Source organism: Neomonachus schauinslandi, chromosome X, assembly GCF_002201575.2.
Source record: "Neomonachus schauinslandi chromosome X, ASM220157v2, whole genome shotgun sequence".
Taxonomy (NCBI): domain Eukaryota; kingdom Metazoa; phylum Chordata; class Mammalia; order Carnivora; family Phocidae; genus Neomonachus; species Neomonachus schauinslandi.
The window spans coordinates 65,351,000-65,376,271 of record NC_058419.1 but is presented as its reverse complement, the minus strand read 5'-3'; the positions used below and the strand labels follow the sequence as shown (position 1 = coordinate 65,376,271).

Sequence of the window (25,272 nt, the reverse complement as noted above, 5' to 3'; positions counted from 1 at the left end):
TAAAACTAATGATGTAATGTATGGGGATTAACATAAGAATAAAAAAAAAAAAAGGAGAGCACTTGTGATGAGCACTGGGTGTTATATGTATGTGATGACTCACTAAATTCTACTCCTGAATATATTCCACTATATTTTAACTAACTAGAATTTAAATAAAAACTTAAAAAAACAATTATACTTTACAGAGTTTAGAAGCTTTTAACAGTTAGTACTTTAGATACTGCCTATCATTTAAAATCACAACGAATGAGGCCCTCTTAGTTCTTAAATATTGCATTGCCTTCAAAAGTATACACTTCAAGATCTATATATGAGCTATTAACATTTTGCTATTGGTTATTAAAGACATGTGATTCTCTAATATTTGAAAACACTGCAGCTGGCATTTTCTCTAAGATAAAACAAAATTTTAAATGAAAAAAATTAAATGACCAAATTTAGTACCCTTTATTACTCAGATATTAATAAAGATAGCTCTGGACATCCCTTTTCTTCTTTAACTACACTGTAGCTCTCTCATTGGGATGACCACCTTTGGTTACTTAATTATGTCTCCAATTTTTGTCATCCAAAACACGATGGTACAATAAATCTAAAAGTTTCTGGCTGATATGAAAATGTGTGCCTAATTACAAGTGATTTTCTTCTAAAAGTCTGTAAAAATCTGTTTATAATATAGCAAAAAAGCAGTTCTGTAAAATACTAACATTCAAATTCTGTTTTCCCCAAAGCAAAATCATTCTTGAGAACCATCATCATTATTCCTTTCTCTAAAATGCACTGCTGTTATAAGGTATATCACTGCAACTAGTGATATGAAATGAGGTATCATTTTCAGGTGCATGTACACACTTCCACCCCCTATTATTTTTTATAATTTATTTTATCCACAATGGCATCACTTCTCGGCCTTCTGGCTAAGATCAAGTGTATTTTATCCACAATGGCTAATGGGTACTTTCTAACCTGTATCCCCTAAATAAACCTGACATATCACTTGAGTAAAGTACCAGAATAAGGTGACTAACAAGTAAGAAATCTCACTCCAGACCAAAAAGAGGCTAGATTTTGCTCTGTGAACAGTGACAACCTTGGGCATACAGTCACAGACACACATACAGACACATGAATTTATTGATGATAAAAAGTAACTATTCGTCGTATTTTTTAAAAGCCCACAGAAAAGAATAAGAAACATTCTAAAAGATCCTCATAATGAATCCACCGAAAAAAAACAATTTCTGTTAGCATTTTGGTGTATTTTAGGTATCTGTGTATATTTTTACTATAAGGTTGGGAGCATAATATATGTCCTGCCTTGCATTTTGCTTCTTTTCCTTCAACCTTTGTCAATTTGATGAGAAATGATTTCATGGATTTGGTTTATATGCCTTTTATTATTGTGGTTCAATTTTTTAAGTAACACACTGGTATTTTATATATTTTCTTTTACGGATTTATTTACACTAATAATTTTTCTGAAATAAAAGCTCTTTACAAACTAAGGGCATTATTCCAATATACTGTATATGTTTTTTCACCAGTTTGTTCCTAGTTTAGCTTGACAATTTAGTGGTTTTTAAATTAGAACTATTTTGTGCTTTTACAAAATGAACACATCCATTTTATTCAAATGCACAAATGAAAAAGAACCTACTTGGTAAAATTACTAAAACAACACTCATCAGAAAAAGAATGTCTTTTGAAGATAAAAACACTAAGTGCATCTGTTACCTGTTAAGTGATCTAAGTAGTACTGATAGAGCTTGCACTGAATAGGAGTCATTCTCACAGCTAACACATATTCATGTTTTGGAGGCAAGAACTTTGTTAATGCCGTATAATCTTTCCTCTGTAATTAACAAGAAAGAGAACGAAATTAGTTAACCTAAATACATGACAGGAATTGACTGCTCTAAGAATCATCATTCCTTGCAACTAAAAGATACACATAAATAAATAGGTACCAAACATACAAGAAAACATTTTCTTAAACATATTTAGCCTCTTTAATCACATAATCATCATTGTATGATTGCAGTTAATATATATCATATGACTACACAATATGATGCACTGGTAAATGGATACTGCAATACACCAGGCAGGTTTTAAATTGAAGTGGTCATATTACCAAATGGTCTTCTCTATACAGAAAAACAAAAAAGAAAAAAAGTATATAGGGGATACAGTAAGCAGTGTTAGGAAAAAAAGACTTGCTTTAATCATACACTAAAAGCAATGAATCAATGTCTGATGCAGTCTGGTTTGTCCTTTGGGTAAGATATGCCATTACGCCGGAGGATAACACATAGCTTTAGGGAAACTGTTTACCCAGTTGAGAAAGCAAGCCATGTATAAGCACTCTTGATACCATTTAATTAAAGAAACAAGAAAGAAAGAACACTAATGTGCTAGGTACAAATGACTACCTAAACCAGGAAAATACTGTCTAGGTAGTAGCAGCAATACAGAAACTGAGGACTTGCTAGTACCTGTGGCTAACCTGAACAAAAAGGATGACTGCCTAATATGATGGCAGAATATCCAGCCAGAAGGACAGCCCATTTGTTTATTTATTACATCTTTGTGGCTACAATTAGTATCTAGTGTCTAAAGAAAAAGTGCAGATTTTGAGATCTACTAACTGCTTACTCATTAATACAGATTCACTAAATATCTGTATGTAAACACTATTAACCCATTCAGGTTAGTGTATGACTTCAAAGTAATAAAACTGTTTCTTCAGGATTACATTAAAAATGGCTCCTCCACAATTCATAATTGCCTTTCCTACAACAATTTCAAATAAGTGAGGTTCAGGCCACTCTACTATAAAATTAGGGTGGACATAGGAATTTCTTAATCATAACAGCTATGTTCCTTTTACATACTCCCTATCTTAAAGATGAGGAATCTAAACATTAGCATAGTAAAATATGAAGCTATACACTTGGCAAATGAATTAATCAATTATGCTATAAATGGAACTCCTTTTTTAAAGTTCAAAGTTTCAAAAACTTTTGAAGACAATGCAAGAAGATTTACTATAAAACTATATACTAAAAAGGGGGAAAGAAAACATAAAATAATTAAATTCAGAAAACATTTGGGATTATAACAGTAACAATATTTTATTATATGGAATGTATTTGTACCTGAACACATCCAGCTAACATCTCATAGAGAATGTGAGCACGCTTCTTCATCACTCTGACATCTACCATGGTAGAATCTGCACACTGACCATTTTGGATTGGATTTATAAATCGATTTCTGAACTCTTTAATGGATCCCAGCAAATTTTCCTTGATAAAGTTAACCATGCAATGATCTAAGAGAGAAGACATTAGTTCACTAATAACAATAATGGCTAAAAGGAACTCAGAAAAATTCTCTGATAAAATGTTCGTGTCAAAAACACATGCCATGGAAGCATTAGAATTAGCTACAAAGAAAGAACAGCAAACTGAGCATAGACTAAACACTGGTTTTAAGTCTGATCTGGAACTGGATTACCTAACCCAGATGAGAAATTCAAATAAAAACCATCCCTAAATTCTAGACATGAACGTTTAAAAACAACATCTAAGAACATTTTATTCTAATTCACTATTCTCTATAACAGATATGGAGTATAAAACAAGTATTCTATAATTCTAACCATGATTTTATGGTCAGCAAGGGTATCTTGTGAAAAATACATAGATACTGAATCAAAATAATAAAATCAGATAATAAACCACTATATCAAACTTTATATTAACTGATCTAGTTCCAGAAGCCCTTAATAGAGTTATCAGCTGCCCTATACTACATAGGACCACAATGTGAAATAGCATTTTTCCCACTGTTTCAATATAATTTTATTAGTAGTTATTACATCAAAATTGATATTTATAGGAGCCAATGGACTGTCTTAGAAAATTCTAAGGAATATGTATTTGGATTTTAACAGTAAGATAGAACATATTCTCATTATAGGACAGTCCGTAAAAAGTCATGAATAATAATGAGAATTAAATGCAGTTCAATCAAGAACTCGAAATGAACTCTACATGCAGTGTCACTGAAATCAAAGTTCCATGGGAGTATACTACTATGGATGTGAATTTCATTGGCAAACACCATAGGTTTGCTTTCTTCACTGTATCGTAATACTCTTCTAACTAATATTTTATTGTTTTTGCAATGTGAAGTAGCATTTCTACAAATGGAGTAACAGAAAAAGGGGAAACTACAACAGATAAAAATAAAGATAAAATATAAGTTACAGTGAAATAATAACCAGTTCTACAAAAAAAAAAAAAAAGCTAAGTTACTATACACTAAATGAATGGAAATAATAAAAATAACAAAAAACTATTACATTGGATTATAATAGGAAATTTCAATTTATTTGCTGAATAACTCATGTTCCCTCTTAAGTATCACCACATATATGAAAATGAGAAAAAATCACAAGTTATATGGATTCTCATCTGTCCTCAGTCTCAACAAATTCTATGCTGATATAGATTCAACACAACTCTCCTTATCCCATCTTCACATTCCTAAAACATTCACACGTGCCATTTCTTTTCAATTTCCTATAGTAACTCCCCCCAAATTAGATATATTTCATTACAATATCTCCTGAATTTGTAAAGCAATCACTAAGACTTCTGATAATTTTTTTAAATTTCAAATTCTATGTTTATATTTAAACACTCAAAATAGCACACCTGTTGACTGTGGTTTACCATTCATATTTATAAAGCATTCCACTTGAAATGTATGGTATTCTTTCACAGCAGACTAAGATGGACCTACGCAGATCATAGTCAGACACTATATTAGACAGAAGAAAGGCAAATGGCAAAGTGGCAAAAATGTATCTGAGGCAATGCCAACTCTACAGCATAATTGCAGATATTAACTCACACTCAATTAGGTTATTTTGAAGTGGTGTTCCTGTTAAAATAATCCTCCTCCTTGACCGTATAGAATTCATAGCTTTTGAAACAGCAGATGCTTCATTTTTTAGAATATGACCTTCATCACAAACAACAAAGTCAGGGCCTATAAAAATGTTTGGAAAAACAATATTTAATTAGTATATAATAAAATTTAAAATGTAATTACAAATCGAATATGTAATCCATTTAAGCAAATAAGTTAACTCTTTAAAGTGCTGCTCTTGGGGCGCCTGGGTGGCTCAGTCGTTAAGCGTCTGCCTTCAGCTCAGGTCATGATCCCAGGGTCCTGGGATCGAGTCCCACATCAGGCTCCCTGCTCGGCAGGAAGCCTGCTTCTCCCTCTCCCGCTCCCCCTCTTGTGTTCCTGCTCTCGCTGTCTCTCTCTCTGTCAAATAAATAAATAAAATCTTTAAAAAAAAAAAATAAAGTGCTGCTCTTGTGGGAAGATAAAACAATATCCTCATAGTAATAGTCGTATTTTGGGCTCCCAGGTGGCTCAGTCGTTAAGCGCCTGCCTTTGGCTCGGGTCATGATCCTGGGGTCCTGGGATTGAGCCCCATGTCAGGCTCCCTGCTTGGCAGGTGGCCTGCTTCTCCCTCTCGCACTCCCCCTGCTTGTGTTCCCTCTTTTGCGGTCTCTCTGTCAAATAAATACATAAAATCTTAAAAAAAAAAAAAAAAGTCCTATTTTATCTGCTGCTGTATTTACTGTATTTTGTAATGTGGCACTAACTAGTATTAATTATATGCCAACAGTAGAGTATTAAACTAATACTATAGATGGTACTTAAGATTCTCTCAATAAGAAACAAAAATAAACAAAAATAAAAATAATCAAAAGAGTAAAAAGATCCCTCCCAACAGATTTAAGGTATTCGAAAAATAAAATCTTTTATAATTGGAAAACAGTATCTAAAGATATATTTCAGCACTAGAGTATCAAGTGAACACAATTGCCTAAGACTACTAGCAATTTATATATACATGAAAAGACAAATTTCAAAAATTACCTTTTAAGGAATACTACATAAATCACAATAGAGGGGCGCCTGGATGGCTCAGTCAGTTAAGTGTCTGCCTTAGGCTCAGGTCATGATCTCAGGGTCCTGGGACTGGGGAGCCCTGTATCAGGCTCCCTGCTCAGCAGGAAGTCAGTCTGCTTCTCCCTCTCCCTCTGCCCCTACCACTCGTGTTCTCTCTCTCTAATAAATAAAATCTTTTAAAAAATTAAAATAAAAATAAATCACAATAGACTCTGCAGTATCTCCCATTTAACATATTCCAAATAATGAACACTCTTTGCAGGGGGAAAGTTTAACTGATAATGGACAGCTAAATTGATTGTTATATGGCTACAGGGCGGATGGGAAGAACACTTTCCAAGCTATAAAAGATGTTACAGCTGAAAGTGACTCTTTCAAAAGAAACATATACACTTTATTAAAATATCATATTATTGTTTTCTAAAGTATGGTTTATATACAATTTGCTTGCTGGTTAATATACATACATTCTACTTAAATATTGATTTTAACAATAACAGTTGTCAAATTACTCCCTATCTGTTGGCAGTAGAGAAAATTTATCTTCTACATGATTTCAGAAGTAAATGCTTCAGTATGATTGATCAAATGATGTAACTGTTAATCAGTATTCAGATGGGGCTACACAAATATTAAGACTTTTTAAAATTACTTATATACTTTCTTAAAAACTAAAATCTATACCTAGCTTTGTATTAAAAGACTACATACTGTTTTTTTTAATCCTAAAAAGTTTTCTGAGGAGAAAAATTGCCTTTTACATGTGACTTAAATGATTTTCACCACCATATTCACTGTTCATGAGGGTATGGTAAAACAGGTACTCTCATACAATCTTTGTGAGAGTCTAAATTACTATTAGATATCTTGGAAGACAACTTTACAATATCTATTAAAATGTAAGATGTAAAATGTATGCACCCTTTGACCCATATTTCAATTTCTGGGAATTTATCCTAAAGGTATTACTTCCCCAAGTACCCAAAGATACATAAAATAGTCCCTGAAGCATTGCTTGTTTTGGTGAAAAATTGAAAACAACCTAAAAGCTTTTCAAAGGGCTTTAATAAAACTATAATGGAATGTTGCAGAACTAAAATTAATGATACAGATCTCTATGTACTAACCTGGAAATATACGCCAAATACATTATTAAATAAAAAGAAGCAAGTTGCACAATCTATATTATGATACTATTTGTATTTAAACAACCACCTCTGGGGCACCTGGTGGCTCAGTCAGTTAAGCATCTGCCTTCGGCTCGGGTCATGATCCTAGGGTCCTGGGATTAAGCCCCACATCGGCCTCCATGGTCAGCAGGGAGCCTGCTTCTCCCTCTCCCTCTGCCTGCATTCCCCCTGCTTGTATTCTCTGTCAAATAAATGATTAAAATCTTAAAAAAAAAAAGCCACCTCAAACAGGGTGGTTTTATCTATGTATACATATATGTAGTAAAGGATTAACCATGCCCAAAGAAAGGTTAGGCCTTTGCCCTCAGCACCTGGGAGGTAACCTCTAAACTTGGAATGTCCTGCGGGAGAAGATGGTCTTTGTTTACCTGGATGGCTTGGGACACACACCAGATAGTCTAACGAGGTTATTTTTGGGGCAGTGGTGCCTTTGGGCCATATGGCATCTTCTTGAACTTTGGAGGGACTAAAGACTAAGATCAGTCACATGGGTGGTCAAACATGTCTATGTGACCAAGTACAAACTCTGAACACCAAGGTTTGTAAAAGTGTACTTGCTTAGCAACACTCCATACTTACTGTTATGTATCACTGCTGGAAGAAGTAACTACTGTCTGCATAATTCCACTGACAGATCAGCCCTGGAACTCTCCTGGACCCTGCCGCCCTATGTGCCTTTTCCTGTTGCTGATTTTAATTTGTATCCTTTCACTGTAATAACCCATAACCACGAGTATAACAGCTTTTCTGAGTTGTATTGAGTCCTAGTAAATCACTGAACCTGAGAGTAGTCTTGGACTTCTAAACACTGCAATACATGCTTGAAAAAAAAACCCCACACAATCTGATTAAAAAGTGGAGAGAGGATCTGATTAGAGAATTTTCCAAAGAAGACATGCAAATGGGCAACAGGTACATGAAAAAGACCTCAACATCACTAATCATCAGGAAAATGCAAATCAAAACCACAATGAGGCATCACCTCACACCTGTTAGAATGGCTATTCTCAAAAGAACAAGAGATAACAAGTGCTGGTGAGGATGTGGAGAGAAGGAAACCCTTGTGCACCATTGGTAAGAATGTAAATTGGTGCAGGCACTATGAAGGTTCCTCAAAAATTGAAAAATAGAACTACAACATGAACCAGCATTTCTACTTCTGGGTATATATCCAAGGAAACAAAATCATTATCTCAAAGAAGTATCTGAACTACCATGCTCACTGCAGCATTATTTGCGAGAGCCAAGACAGGGAAACAACCTAAGTGTCCACTGACAGATGAATGGATAAAGAAAATGTGGGGTATATATCTATATACAATGGTATATTATTCAGCCATAAAAAAGGAAATGCAGCCATTTGTGACAACATGAATGAAACTTGAGGGCATTATGTCAAGTGAAATAAATCAGACAAAAAAGGCAATAACTCTATGATCTCACTTACATGGAATCTAAAAACAAAACAAAACAAACTCAAAGACACAGAAAATAAATTGGTAGTTGCCAGAGGCAGGTGATAGGAATGAGTGAAATGGGTAAAGATGGTCAAAAGTTATAACCTTCCAATTACAAGATAAATAAGCCCTGGGAATGTAATATACAGCATGATAATCATAAATAACAATACTGTATTATATACTTAAAAGTTGCTGAGAGAGTAAATATTAAAAGTTCTCATCACAAGAAAAAAATTTTAGCTATGTGGTTGATGGGATGTTAACTAGAATCATTATGGTGATCATTTTGCAATATATACATATATTGAATCATTATGTTGTATACCTGAAACTACTATAAGGCTATAGGTCAATCACATCTCAAAAAGTACATGCTTGTTCGCATAAACACAAAAAAATTTCTGGAAGGATATACAGGAAACAACAGTGAAACAGGAGGAAGGGAACTTTTACTTTTTAATATACACCTTTTCCTTCTGTTTATATTTTGCTCAAGAACATGTATTGCTTTTATAATTTAACTTAAAAAGAACTATTTATTAGTGTGACAATAAAAGGAAAGGGGACCCTATCCTTAGTAAAGATATCTGAGGGAATAAAAGTAGGAAGAAAGAATAAAAGTAAATATATTCATGAATAATCCTGAGTCAACAAAAAAGCTACAAGATGTTATTCATATTCTATTTACTAAGATAGGAATGTATATAACATGCTAACATTAAAAAGTTTTAAAATCTTTAATGTTTAAAAGAAATAAGTTTTAATAATCTTGGAAATGTATTTTCTGGAAAACCTCATTCCAATGAGGTGGTAGGATTTGAAAATAGCTATTGTAGAAATCATTCTAGACAAAATACAGGGAGAATGCAGTCATTAGGCTCTGGAGAGTGGAAGAAAAGGGATTTAGCAAGAGGCTTAGACAAAAGTTCTCCTGTTCAAAAATAAAGCCTGACTGAAATAGTTCAATACACCATGGAAATTTGTCATTATTTTATATAATTACATAGGTCTATTTTATTGTTTAAATCAAACAGTACCTTAAATTAATATTCTGTGTGTGCATAAAGGATTGAAGTACTGGTAACATGCTACAACACAAATAAAACTTGAAAGCCTTACCCTAAGTGAAAAAAGTTAGATATTTTATGATTTTACTTTTACAAAATGTCCAGAAATATTTTTATGAAATGTCCAGAAAAGGCAAATCCACTGAGACAAAAAGTACATTGGTAGTTTCCCGTGGATAGGGCATTTGGGAATGACTGCTAATGAGTACAGAATTTCTTTCTGAGGTGATGAAAATGCTGTGGAGTTCAAGGGAATAGTTGTGAGAGTTACATAACATGTGAATACATTAAATGCCACTGAATTGTAAACTTTAAAATGGTTAAATGGATTTTATGTGTATTTTTACCGCAATAAACTCTAGTCATTAAATTAAAATGTGGGATAATGCAGATTAATATTCAAGCTACCACAATGAATAAATGTTTAGCATGACTTAAAGTAAGTAACTGTGGTATGAATTTAAAAAGGCAAGTATAGTAATGAGGTTATAAACAGACTATTCGTTTGTCAAAGCCCAATAAACTCCACATTACAAAGAATAAACTTTAATGTATCTAAATAATAAAACAAAGGAACTGGCCTAAGTGACTTTAGAAAATATTTTAACTATAAATTATAAAGCCATAGACAAAAACAATCATATAAACACTGTACTATATACAGTTGGTAAACTTGTTTCTCACAGAGGTACAGGTTAACAATTCTGAAATTACTTTGCATGTATAATGAGTCTGGACAAATAAATAAATGGATGGTGGATAGGTGGAGCCAGGATTCTCATAGTTGGAAAAGTAACAGATTAACAAAGAAGGTGAAAATGAACACTGATACTGGATTAGACTCGAAGACACCATTATGAAATCAAGTTTATCTCTATGCACTCACACACAAAGGGATAGATTTGTGTGTAGATGCAGATTTGTACACATATCACCTGCTGAGAGGACCTAGAAGCAAAGATACTACAATAGCAACAAACATTCCCAAGCACCCAGATCTTGGTTTGTAAACACCATTTTTCAATAAAAGGCACCATGGCACACTACTGAAATGGTTAATTCTGGGGCAGGAGGCAGAGACAACATAACATAAGCCCGGAGTACCTTACAGTACCAGAAAGTAATGAAGTGCTTAAAACAACAACAAAAAGTATGACATATTAAAGGGATACAGGAACCAATCTACAAACCTGAAAGAGCTCTCGATGCCCAAATTGGAACAATTTGAACAACAAAATAAATAACATAGGATTAGTTTATAATCTAACATAAAATAATAATAGTCTGTACTGATACAATGATTGATTATATAAATAAGTAGAAAGGACAAATCTTTCTTAAAGAAAAACTCCAAATTTTATGTGCAGATAATGGCCACTAAGGGAGACAGAGCTTAATTTCTGCCTTCCCCCAACTTGGGTAAGCTAGACTTTGTGACTGACTTCCAAAGAACAGAGTAGAGACAAGTGAAAATGGTAGATCCAGTAATGTCATGTCGATCTAATGTACCCTGGATATGATGTGATGAGAAAGGTATTTCACCTCTGGTAAATTTTTTAAAAAACCTATAACCCCAGTCTAATTACAAGAAGAACAACAAACACACACTAGTGAACATTCTATAGACTACTTGCACAACATTCAAGACTGACAAGATAATGAAAAATAAAGACTGAGAAGTTGTCATAGACCAGACAAGACTGTGGAGACATGACAATTAAATGCAGTGTAATACACCCTAGATCAGATCCTGGAACAGAATGTGGACATGAAAAATGGTGAAATTCAAATACAGTTTGGAGTTTAGTTACTAACATATGCCAACAATGTATCAATTTCTTAGTTTTGTTTGTTTGTTTTTTAAGATTTTATTTGCGAGAGAGAGAATGAGAGACAGAGAGCATGAGAGGGAGGAGGGTCAGAGGGAGAAGCAGACTCCCCGCTGAGCAGGGAGCCCGATGTGGGACTCGATCCTGGGACTCCAGGATCATGACCTGAGTTGAAGGCAGTCACTCAACCAACTGAGCCACCCAGGCGCCCAATTTCTTAGTTTTGACAAATCTACCATGGCAATGTAAAATGTTAACAGTGGGAAATCTGGGTGCATGGAATATGGGAGTTGTTTTTTTGTTGTTTTTTATTTTTACTATCCTTTCAAATTTTCTGTAAAAAATTATTCCAAAGTAAAACATTTTTAAAATGTCACTAAATGATTTACATGGAAATAACAAATGTTATTCTTCATGTCAAGCTTTAATTTTTTAAAAATGTATTTCCTCATGAACAAATCACAATGTTAAGCACCTGAAACTGTTGTTTTACCTATTCCAAAGCAATCTTCTTAAAAATCTGTTGCAGTACTATTCACTAGCTTAAAGTTCTCTGACGATAAAACCACAGAACTTTCAGACAAATAATTGATAAACTTATTGAGCCTTAGATTTACAATGGCAATGTTACTTTGGTACACGTTAATTAAATCATTATCTTAAAAAAGAGGCAAAACAGTACAAACATTCAGTTATAAGATGAATAAGGTCTGAGAATCTAATTTATAACATGGTAAGTATAGCTGATAACACTGTACTGTATAATTAAAATTTGCTAAAAGAGTAAAACTTAAATGCTCTCACCAAAAAAAATGGGGGTAGTAACTATGTGAGGTCATAGATGTGTAACTCAAAGGGGTGAATCCTTCTGTTAGGCAGGAAGCTAGGCCTAAGCAACAGGAGGATGGAACCAGATGTCCTGATAGAGAGCCCCCAACTGAGGACCACCCAGGGACCACTCCATTCCACCCATCTAGCAGTCAGTTTGCAGTTACAACATCCCGACAGAGTTAGGGTTAAGTTTGTTGTGCTTGTTGCACTTGTGCAGAAAGCAGTCACTTGTCCTCATTTGACCGATGTCTCTAAAATAGAAATAATGTTGTGGTTTCCTACCCCATTAAGGCATTTCAAATATATTTTGGGAAAGGACATGGATAGTCGGCTCATCATTATATAATCCGGGCCTGTCACTCAAATGTTTTGACCCTAGGACCCACCCAAAAGAAAAAATTGATATAAGCCCACACCCAGGAGTTTTCTGGGCCTTTGTCTCTTTTGAGTAGCCGACCCCTCCTTTGGTATACTTTAATAAAACTTTGCTCTGCTTTTCTTTCATTTTCCTCTCCTGTAATTCTTTAATGTGGGCAGTGAAAATAACTGAGGCTTCTTTCCTTTTCATTCTCTCAGTAACACTTCCAAAATGTATTCATTTATCAAAATCATACATTGTACACTTTAAATATTTTACAACTCAGTCCATTATATCTGAATAAACCTGAAAACAATAAATAAAATTTAATAAAAAGGAGGCAAATTGATGGATTCTAAAGAATACTGTTATTTTGACAGTGAAAAAGTGAAAATTAGACTTTCTTAACACACATCTAAAGCCTCAATAAGTGCTTCAAAGTAACTAGATAAGATAAAGTTTAAAAAAAATACAAATAATTAAAAATTAATTAGTTTTGTGAATAATACAACTTGCTGCTTTTCCAAGTGCCAAATAAGAATTAAATATTTGGATCTTGCATTATGAGAATTACTGTCATAAGGCTAGACAGTATTGTAAATATTAACCTTCCATAGTGACAACACTTTAAAACACAGGAAAAAAAAAAAACATGCAGCAATTCTTCTAATGACATAAAATTAGGAAAGAAATTTAACTGTTTCCAGAGTATGGAGAGAAGTGTTGTTACCATCTAATATTCAGACAGTTGGAAGAAACTGCAATTGTGACTTAGGTACCTGATGCATTTTTAGTTGTTTACAAGATCTCCCTAAAAACCTCAAACACTTCCAGACTCAGCAACTGAATTCTGAAAATTTGGCAACATTAAGAGTGCTTTCACCTTAATAAAATTATACTAAGAAACAGAAAGAAGGAAAAAATCAGAAGGACAAATGAAACAAAAACCAGATACTGAGTAGTTGCTTGTTAAACAGAACATCAGCGTATTTTTTATTCAACTTGCTTATTTATCTCAGTGCCTGTTAATATATTACCTGGATCAACCAAAGCTTTGTTAAAGATTTCCTTAAGTTTCCTACTCTTCACATTCCTTCCTTGAGCAAGATTTCTGTACATCTCATAGCCTATGATCATAACACCACCATCTTCTTGCCACCTCTGCAGCATGTAGCTTCTCTCCTGAGGACGTTTCACAGTTGCTAATTCAGAGACCTTTTGTGGGAAAATAAAGATTCTTAAAGGTAGCTATTAGGAATGTAGGAATACTGCATATTCCCATGGAAATATGCATAATTGGTAATTAAAAATCTTTTTCTTTTACTATATGAATTTCATGTAGTTATTTTAATAAAAGAAAATATTTAAATTATAATACCTCAAGCTTCTCATCATCTTTTAATCCCTCCTGCCACTTCTCAAATTCATTCATCCAATTCAAAGCGGTATTAAGAGGACAAACCACTAAAGCTGTGCTGAAATCCAATTTGTCACACAAAAGAACCGTATGAAGAAAACTTACCACCTACAAGAAAACAAATTAAGTTACCATCTTCAACTAAAATATCGGCAAGAAAGTTAAAATAAAACAATCTTACAATTTACTAGTTTTGTTTTCTTTTACCTTTAAACAATAAAGCAACCAACCAAAGGTCACAATTTCCATACCAGGCAAAGTACGGGGAAAGAGATATAATATATAAAAAGACGGAGTTTGATTACATGATGTATAAGGTTCTTCCAACTCTAAAGCTCCATGATCCTATGATCAATAATAATATGAATATAAGAAATAACCATACCAAAACTATGACTAAGTCCCTAGTCTCTGCACAATGTCCCTCCCCACAAACTCAGAAACTGCTATTGCCAATTTAGAAGAGAACAGTGTTATACGGTATTTTTCCATTCTAAAGTGTTCTGAATTGGTATCTTGGGAAGATGAAGGTGGAGTACAAGGACCCTAGGCTCGCCTCATCCCACAATTAAAATAACTATCAAATCATCATAAATATCCCAGAAATTAACTTAAAGAAACTGGCAGAACAAACGCCACAAGTGAAGGTATAGAAGAGGCCACATCAAAGAAGGTAGAAAGTACAGAGATGTGGTTTGGGACAGAAACGGTTCAAGGCCACTGTGGTGGGGAGGGAAATGTGGTCATGGAGAAGGACAAAAGACAGCCTACCACACAGGGGAGCACAGAGGGAAAATGAATCCCCAAAGCAACTGGCTTGAAATGTGAGGAGGCTGAATTTTCTGAGTTCTTGCAACCAGTGGGGCTTGAAGTCCAGAGTTTTAAAGGTCAGCAGGCATGACTGAGATACAGCCCAGAGGACAATGTGCTGCTCTTGGAGAGAAGGCAAACAGTGCATGGACATACACCATAGAAACAGCAAAATGAAGAGTACCTGGGGCACACAGTGGGAGGGTATTCACTCATCTCAGACCACATCCCAGGGAACCAGCATTCACAAAGAGACCCCTCCAGGAACAAAGAAACCTGGCAACATCATCTTCCCAACCCTCCCCTCAGCATAAGCACAAGGTCACCTGTGGGAAGCAGAAGAGCACTGACACTTGTTACCTAACTTGCTTAGACTAAGCCCCAACTGCCAACATTCCAGCAGAAGCACCCCTCTGGGTCATGCTTCCCTTAGTCCCGGGGCAGAAGGCCCTCTCCCCCAGAAGACCAACCCAAATCCCTGTTCACACCATGTCTCCCGACCTGGGAGTTTTCAGGATCTCAGTTCAGTAGTCGTTGCAACACTTCTCATTTCACAAACAGACCTCAGCACACCTAGTTAAAAGATGCCACATTCCGGCAAGAAATCAAACACTGCCCACAACAGACAAAGAGAGCCTCTGCAGATGGCTGCTGTGAAGGATAAAGTGGCCGGAACAAAACAACAAAGCACACGCAGCACCCACTGGAGACACTTGTACAAACACCAGACACCAGGACACAGGGGACACTATATGGCACGTCACTCAAGACCTTTTCTTCATAAGGCCATTACTCTAAAGAACAGGAGACTGAGCTCACTTTTCTAACACACAGAAACACACACAGAGACACAGACAAAATGAGAAGACAGAGAAATTTATCCCAAATGAAAGAACACAACAAGGCCACAACCACAGATCGAAGTGAAACAGATATAAGTAATATGCCTGATAAATAATTTAAAGGAATGATCATAAGGATACCTACTGGACTTGTGAAAAGAGAGGAAGACATGAGTGAGACCCTTAACAGAGAGGTAAGAAATAACACAGCAGAGATAAAAGGCTCAATAAACGAAATGAGGGGTGCCTTGGTGGATCAGTCAGTTAAGTGAATCTCCCGGGGTCCTGGAATGGAGCCCCGTGCTGGGCTCCTTGCTCAGTGGGGAGCTGGCTTCTCCCTCCACCTCCCCCCATGCTGTCTATCCAGCTCACTCTCAAATAAATAAATAAAATCTAAAAAAGGTGGGGTGGGGCTCAATAAATGTAATGAAAAACAGGTTAGATGGAATGAACAGCAGGCTGGAAGAAGTGCAGAAACAAATTAATGACCTAGAAGACAGAGTAATGTAAAGTAATCAAGCTAAACAAAAGAGAGAAAAAAAATATTATGCAAAATGAGAAGAGACATAGGGAAATGACTCCATCAAACACAGTAACATTTTGTATTACAGGAATCCCAAAGGAAGATGACAGAGGGGCGCCTGGGTGGCTCAGTCGTTAAGTGTCTGCCTTCAGCTCGGGTCATGATCCCGGCATCCTGGGATCGAGCCCTGCGTCAGGCCCCCCGCTCCACAGGAAGCCTGCTTCTCCCTCTCCCACTCCCCCTGCTTGTGTTCCCTCTCTCGCTGTGTCTCTCTCTGTCAAATAAATAAATAAAATCTTAAAAAAAAAAAAAAAGATGACAGAGAAAAGAAGGCAGAAAATTTATTTGAAAAGATAATAGCTGAAAACTTCCCTAATTTGGGAAAGGAAGCAGATATCCAAATCCAGGAAGCACAGAGAACTCCCAACAAAGTCAACAAAAGCAGACACATACCAAGACATACTGTAATTAAACTGACAAAATATAGTGGAAAAAAATTTTAAAGCACTAAGACAAAAGAAGAAAGTAACATAAAACCCATAAGGCTACCAGCAGCCTTAAAAGCTGAAACTTTGCAGGCAAGGAGAAAGTGGCATGATATATTCAAAGTGCTGAATGGGAAAAATGTGTGACCAAGAATACTCTATCCAGAAAGACTATCATTCAAAATAGAAGGAGAAATAAAGAGTTTACCATACATAGAAAAACTAATGTAGCAAGAAATATTAAAGGAGACTCAGTTGAAAGGAGAGACCAAAATGATTAAAAATAAATGTTTCTGTAAAGAATCAATAAAGGAACAAATAAAAGGATGTAAAATATGACACCATATACTGAAAACATGTGGAAGAGAGGAGCAAAGAATGGGCTCGAACTTAAACGACCATCAACTTAATACAGACTGCTATATGCAGAAGTTATATAAAACCCTAACGGTAACCATATATCAAAAACCACTAATAAACATGCAAAGAATAAAGAGAAAGAAATCCAAATATATCACTAAAGAAAATCAGCAAAACATGGGAGAAAAAGACAAGAAAGAATCGAAGAAAATCTTCAAAAACAACCACAAAATGAATAATAAAATGACACTAAATACATAACTATCAATAATTACTTTGAATGTAACTGGACTAAGTGCTCCCAAAAAAGACATAGGGTGACAGAATGGATAAAAAAAACAAAAAGACCCATCCATATGCTACCTATAACAAACCCATCTGAGACCTAAATGAACCTGATGATTAAAAGTGAAGGGATGGAGAAAACATCTATCACACAAATGGATGTCAAAAAAAAAAAAAAAAAGCCAGAATAGCAATACCTATATCAGACAAAACAGACTTTAAAACAAAGATGGAGCAAGGGACAAAGTAGGACACTATATAATCATAAAGGGAAAAATTTAAAAAGATGTAACAACCGTGAATATTTATGCACCCAACATGGGAGCACCCAAATACCTAAAACAATAAATAACAAACATAAAGGAATTGATAATAATACAATAATAGTGGGGATAGGGGTGTCTGGGTGGCTCAGGTGGTTAAGCGTCTACCTTTGGCCCAGGTTATAATCTCAGGGTCCTGGGATCAAGCTCCACATCAGGCTCCCTGCTCAACAGGGAGCCTGCTTCTCCCTCTCCCTCTACTGCTCCCCCCTGCTTGTGCTCTCTCTCAATAAATATCTTAAAAAAAGAAAAAATAATAGTGGAGATATTAACACCCTGCCTACATCAATGGACAGATCATCTAAACAGAAAACCAACAAGGAAACATTGACTCTGAATGACACATTGGAACAGATGAATTTAACAGATCCATGCAGAACATTCCATCGTGAAACAGCAGAATACACATTCTTTTCAAGAGCACGAAACATTCTCCAGAATATGACATTAGTCCAAAAAACAAGCCTCAACAAACTCAAGGAAACAGAATTCATACCATAAACCTTTTCTGACCAAAATGCTATTAAACTAGAAGTCAACCACAAGAAAAAACCTAGAAAATAACAAATACTTGGAAATTATATAACATACTATTAAACAATTAATGGGTCAATCGGGAAATAAAAGAAGAAATAAAAAACTACATGAAAAACAAATGAAAATGAAAACACAATGACCAAAAACCCCTGAGATGGAACAAAATAGAAGCAAGAAGAATCTGAAATAAACAACCCATCCTTACACCTAAAGATGCTAGAAAAAGAGCAAAAAACAAAACTAAAACAAGCAGAAGGAAGGCGATAATAAAAATTACAGCAGAAATAAGTGATTCAGAAAATAAAAAAAAACAATAGAAAAGATCAATGAAACAAGGAGCTGGTTCCTTAAAAAAAAGCAAGAAAATATATAAACCTCTAGCTAGACTGAGAAGTAAAAAAAGAGAAAGTACTCAAGTAAATAAAATTATAAATGAGAGAGGAGAAATAACAAATGACATTATAAAAATACAATTATAAGAGAATATTATGAAAAACTACATACTAAAAAAAAATGGACAACCCAGAATGGATAAATTCCTAGAAAAATATAAACTGCCAAAACTGAAAAAGAAAGATATAGAAAATTCAATCACAACCATAACCAGCAAAGAAATTGAATCAGTAATCAAAAAAACCCTAACAAACTAAAGAGCAGGAAAAAAGGACTTCATAGGTGAATTCTACCAAACATTTAAAGAAGAGTTAATACCTATTCTTCTTGAACTACTAAAAAATACAGAAAAGGAATAAAAACTTCCAAATTCACTCTATGAGGCCAGCATTACCCTGATTCCAAAAACAAAGAAATCACTAAAAAGGAGAACTACAGGCTAATATCCTGGTAAACACTGATGTAAAAATGCTCAACAAAATGCTAGCGAACCAAATCCAACAATGCATTTCAAAAATCATACACCATGATCAATTGCAATTTATTCCTGGGCTGCAAGGGTCAGTCAATACTGGCAAATCAATCAATGTCATACACCACAACAATAAAAGAAAGGATAAATACCATATAATCATTTCAACAGAAGCAGAAAAAAGATTTGACAAACTACAACATTCATTCATGATAAAAACCTCAACAAAGTAGATTTAGAGGAACCATACCTGAACATATGAAAGACTCCACCAAAAAACTGCTAGAACTGATAAACTCAGGGAAGTCACAGGACACAAAATCAACAAACAGAAATCTGTTGCATTTCTATACACCAATGATGAAGAGGCAGAAACAGAAATTAAGAAAACAATACCATTTACAATTGCACCAAAAGTATTAAGATACCTAGGAATAAACTTAACCAGAGGTGAAACACCTGTACTCTGAAAAGTAAAAATACCAATGAAAGAAACTGAAGATGAAGAAATGTAAAGACATTCCATGTTCATGGATTGGAAGAACAAATATTGTTAAAATGTCTATACTACCCAAAGCAACCTACACATTTAACACAATCCCTATCAAAATACCACCAGCATTTTTCACAGAGCTAGAACAAACAATCCTAAAATCTGTATGGACCACAAGGATCCCCAATAGCCAAAGTAATCTTTTCTGAAAAAAGAAAAGCAAAACATAAGTGCACCTGGGTGGCTCAGTCGGTTGAGCATCCGACTCTTGGTTTCAGCTTGGGTCATAATCTCAAGGTCTTGGGATAGAGCTCCAAGACAGGCTCCACATTCAACAGGGAGTCTGCTTGGGATTCTCTCCCCACCTCTCCCTATACCCCTCCCCTGCTCATACACACTCTTACTCTTTCTAAAATAAATAAATAAACATTAAAAAAAAAAGAAAAGCATTATAATTCCAGACATGAAGGTTATACTATAAAGCTGTAGTAATCGAAATAGTATGGTACTGGCACAAAAATACACACATAAAGCAATTGAACAGAATAGAAAACCCAGAAATAAACCCACAATTATATGGTGAATTAATCTTTGACAAACCAGGAAAGACTATCCAATGAGAAAAACACAGTCTCTTGAAGAAATGGTGTTGAGAAAACTGGACAGTGACATGCAAAAGAAAGAAATTGGACCACTTTCCTACACCACACAAAAAGATAAATTCAAAATGGATGAAAGACCTAAATTTGAGACCTAAACCCATAAAAATATTCAAACAGAGCACAAGCAGTAGGTTCTCTGACATCAGCTGTAGGAACATGTTAAGAGATATGGCTCTGAGGCAAGGGAAACAAAAGCAAAAATAAACTATTGGGCTTCAACAAAATGGAAAGCTTCTGCAGAGCAAAGGAAACAATCAACCAAACTAAAAGGTAACCTTCAGAATCAGAGAAGGTATTTGCAAAGGACATATCTGATAAAGGGTTATGTATCCAAAATATATAAAGAACCCTTAAAACTCAACACCAAAAAAAAAAATAATAATAATAATCCAGTTGAAAAATGTACACAAGACATGAACACTTTTCCAAAGAAGATAAACAGATGGCCAACAGACACAGAAAAGATAAACATCACTCATCAACAAGGAAATGCAATCAAAACAATGAAATATAACCTTACCCCTGTCAGAATGGCTAACGTCAAAAACACAAGACAAAGAAGTGTTGACAAAAATGTGGGAAAAAAGGAACCATCTTGCACTGTTGGTGGGAAAACAGAATGGAGATTCCTCAAAAAGTTAAAAATAGAACTGCCCTACAATCCAGCAATCACACTACTGGGTATTTACCCAAGGAATAGAAAAACACGAATTCAGAGGCATACATGTACACCTATGTTTAAAAAAGCATGATTTACAATAGCCAAATATGGAAGCTGCCCAAGTGTCCATCCATAGATGAATGGATAAAGATGTGAGATACACACACACACACACACACACACAGAGGAATATTATTTAGCCATAAGTAAGAATGAAATCTTCCGATTTGCTACAACATGGACAGAGCTAGAGAGCAAAATGCTAACTGTAATAAGTCAGTCAGAGTAACAAAAATACCACAGGATTTCACTCATATGTAAAATTTAAGAAACAAAAAAAAATGAACAAAGGAAAAAAAAAGAGAGACAAATCAAGAAACAGATCCTTAATTATAGAGAACAAACTGATGGTAACCAGAGGGGAGGGTGGTAAGGGGGTAGAATTAGTAGATGATGGGGACAAAGGGGTGCACTTGTCATAATGAGCCCTGGGTGATGTATGGAATTAGTGAATAACTATATTGTATACCTCAAACTAACATAACACTGTACATTAACTGAATGGAATTAAAAACTTAAAAGCCAATGCAGGGGTAGTTCAATACCCACAAATCCATCAATGTGATATGCCACATTAATAAAAGAAAGCGTAAGAACCATATCATCCATAAAAAAAAAAAAAAAAAAAACAAAAACATCCATAAAAAAAAAAAAAAAAAGAACCATATCATCCTCTCAACAGATTCAGAAAAGGCATGGCAAAATACAGCATCCTTTCTTGATAAAAATCCTCAAAAAAGTAGGGAAAGATTGGAACCTACCTCAACATCATAAAGGCCATCCATGAAAGACTCACAGCTAATATCATCCTCAATGGGGACAAACTGAAGAGTTTCCCCCTAAGGATAGGAACATAACAGGGATTCCACTCTCACCACTATTGTTCAACATAGTACTGGAAGTGCTAGCCTCAGCAATCAGACAACAAAAAGAAATAAAAGGCATCCAAATCAGCAAGGAAGAAGGAAAACTTTCAGTCTTTGCAGACAACACAATACTCTGTAGAAAACCCAAAAGACTCCAACAAAAAATTGATAGAACTGATACACAAATTCAGCAGCGTCAGTATATAAAATCAATTTACAGAATGCTCCTGCATGTCTATACACCAATAATTAAGCAGCAAAAAGAGAAATCAAGGAACTGATCCCATTTACGACTGCACCAAAAAAACATAAGACATCTAGGAATAGCCTAACCTCTTGTAAGAGCTTTGCACTCTGAAAACTACAGACCACTTACGAAAGAAATTGAAGTGGACACAAAGAAATGGAAAAACATTCCATTCTCATGGATAGGAAGAACAAATATTGTCGAAATGTTTATACTACTGAAAGCAATCTACACATTTGATGCAATCCCTATCAAATTACCATTAGCATTTTTCACAGAGCTAGAACAAAGAATCCTAAAATGTGTATGGAACCACAAGAGACCCCAAATAGCCAAAGCAATCTTGAAAAGGAAAAGCAAAGCTGGAGGCATCATGATTTCAGACTTCAGGCTGTATTACAAAGCTGTAATCATCAAGACAGTATGGTACTGGCCCAAAAACAGACACATAAAGGAATGGAACAGAAGAGAAAACCCTGAAATGGACCCACAACTATATGGTCAACTAATCTCTGACAAAGCAAAAAGGAATATCCAATGGAAAAAAGACAGTCTCTTCAACAAATGGTGCTGGGAAAAATGGACAGCAACATGCAAAAGAATGAAACTGGACAACTTTTTTCCACCATACACAAAAATAAATTTCAAATGGATGAAAGACCTAAATGTGAGACAGGAAACCATCACAGTCTTAGAGGAGAAAACAGGCAGCAACCTCTTTGACCTCAGCCATAGCAACTTCTTACCAGACACGTCTACAGAGGTAAGGGAAACAAAAGCAAAAACGAACTACTGTGACTTCATCAAGATAAAAAGCTTCCGCACAGTGAAGGAAACAACAAAATTAAAAGGCAACCTACCAAATGGGAGAAGACACTTGCAAATGATATATCGGATAAAGGTCTAGCATCCAATATCTATAAAAAACTTATCAACCTGAACACCCAAAAAATAAATAATCCAGTTAAGAAATGGTGAGAAGACATGAACGGAGATTTCTCCACAGAAGACATGAAAAAACGCTCATCATTTATCATCAGGGAAATACAAATCAAAACCACAATGAGATACCACCTCACACGGGTCAGAATGGAGAAAATTAACAATCAGGAAACAACAGATGTTGGCGAGGATGCAGAGAAAAGGGAATACTCTTACACTGTTGGTGGGAATGCAAACTGGTGCAGCCACTCTGGAAAACAGTATGGAGGTTCCTCAAAAAGTTAAAAATAGAACTACCCTACGACCCAGCAATTGTACTACTAGGTATTTATCCAATGGATAACAAAACTACTGTTCGAAGGGGCACATGCACCCCTATGTTTATAGCAACACTATCAACAATAGCCAAATTATGGAAAGAGCCCAAATGTCCATTAACCGATGAATGGATAATTAAGATATGGTAAATACATACAATAGAATTTACTCTGCCATCAAAAGAATGAAATGTTGCCACACTAGCAAGGACATGGATGGAACTAGAGTGAAATAAGCCAGTCAGAGAAAGACAAATACCAAATGACTTCACTCATATGTGGAATTTAAAAAGCAAAATAGATGAACATAGTGGAAGGGAAGGAAAAGAAACAGGATAAAGCCTGAGAGGCAGGCAAACCATAATAGAGTTACCTACAGAGGGTTGTTGGAAGGGAGGTGGGGTGGGGTTGGAAGATGGGCTAAATGGGTGATGGGCATTAAGGAGGGCACTCATTGTGATGAGCACTGGGTGTTATATGTAAGTGATGAATCACTAAATTCTACTCCTGAAACCAATACTACACTATAAGTAACTTAAATTTCAATAAAATCTAAGAACAAAAAAAGAACCTTAAAAGCCAAGAAAATTGGTTAAAAAATAAAAAATAAAGTGTTCTGACTCACTCAATCTGTAATTATCTCATGGCTTAATATTACATATATATTCAAAAATATATAATATTACATATAGATTCACTAATGTCATCTCTGCTACAAGTCCTGCCAATCAGAAATTCAGTATTTTAATAATGAAAAATATTTTACATTCTCATTACTATAGGATCACAGACTATTAAAAATTGTAAGGAAGTTCATTTCCACCTCAGAATCTTTGCAGTTTTTACTGCCTATGCCTTGTAACCCCATTCCTTCACTTCATTAGGATCTCTGCTCATACATCACCTCCTTAAAGTTGCATTCCCTCTCTATTCTCTCTGAACACTTACTACCTGAAAGTACATATTTCTTATTTGATTAAAATCTCTCAACTGCACTACAATATAAGCTTCCTGAGAGAGGTATCTTGTTATTCTTGTTTACTGGCTGCTATATCTCCAGACCCTGTAACTCTGCCTGGGACACAGAATAGAATCCAATATATAATCTTGAAATCATGAATGCACAAGAACAGGATACCTTCATGTTCTTACCTGTAAAGTCTTACCAAGGCCCATGCAGTGTGCTAGAATGCATCCTGAACCTGGAGATTTCTTTGTTTTTTTTACAGATTCACAGCAGCAATCCCACATAAACTGAACACCTAAAAATGATAGCTTCATTAAATTAAATTTAAAGATCCAAGTTAAAAATCTTCCTTCATACACACATCAAAAACAACTAAGACTTCTAAGAAACAGAATTTTAAAATGAGATAAAGAATCTCATAATTATATATGAAATGCCCCCACCCTCAATAAGGTTAATTAGAAAAAAAAAAGATAGTAAACTGAAGCATACAACAGGGTGACTTTCCTTCATTCATCTATTCTAGCACAGCAAACCTTCATTCCCTGGGACAATCTGAAGAAACATATGCATACTCTAATATAGAAATGTTATCTAAAATTTTATCTAATTTATAGGTTCCTATCACATATTCTTTAAGGTTTATTGAGTTGATTAGGAAAACTACCCAGGAGATAATTTATCATTTCTCCTTTTATTCAATAGTAAAGACTAAACAAGAAAGGGGGCTCACTACCCAAGAAGCAGAATTGTAGAACTTCCCTTATGAATTCATTCACATACACACTCAAAACTGACTTACTGTTTCCACTTTAACAAAACAGAGAACACGGATAATTTGGTATCTTTCAAAATACCAATGTCAGAATATT

The 25,272-nt window shown here is 35.0% G+C and overlaps 1 protein-coding gene across 1 annotated transcript in view; it reads right to left on the bottom strand.

The window, feature by feature from the left end:
- Positions 1 to 25,272, bottom strand: part of ATRX (ATRX chromatin remodeler) — a 319,976-nt gene that overhangs the window by 109,493 nt on the left and 185,211 nt on the right. The window contains exons 17-22 of the mRNA XM_021678803.2: positions 24,586 to 24,695; positions 14,117 to 14,263; positions 13,776 to 13,953; positions 4,927 to 5,064; positions 3,162 to 3,337; positions 1,738 to 1,855 (exon numbers count right to left, since the gene is read on the bottom strand). Of these exons, the coding sequence (XP_021534478.1) occupies positions 1,738 to 1,855; positions 3,162 to 3,337; positions 4,927 to 5,064; positions 13,776 to 13,953; positions 14,117 to 14,263; positions 24,586 to 24,695 (867 nt within the window). The remainder of the gene's footprint in view (positions 1 to 1,737; positions 1,856 to 3,161; positions 3,338 to 4,926; positions 5,065 to 13,775; positions 13,954 to 14,116; positions 14,264 to 24,585; positions 24,696 to 25,272) is intronic.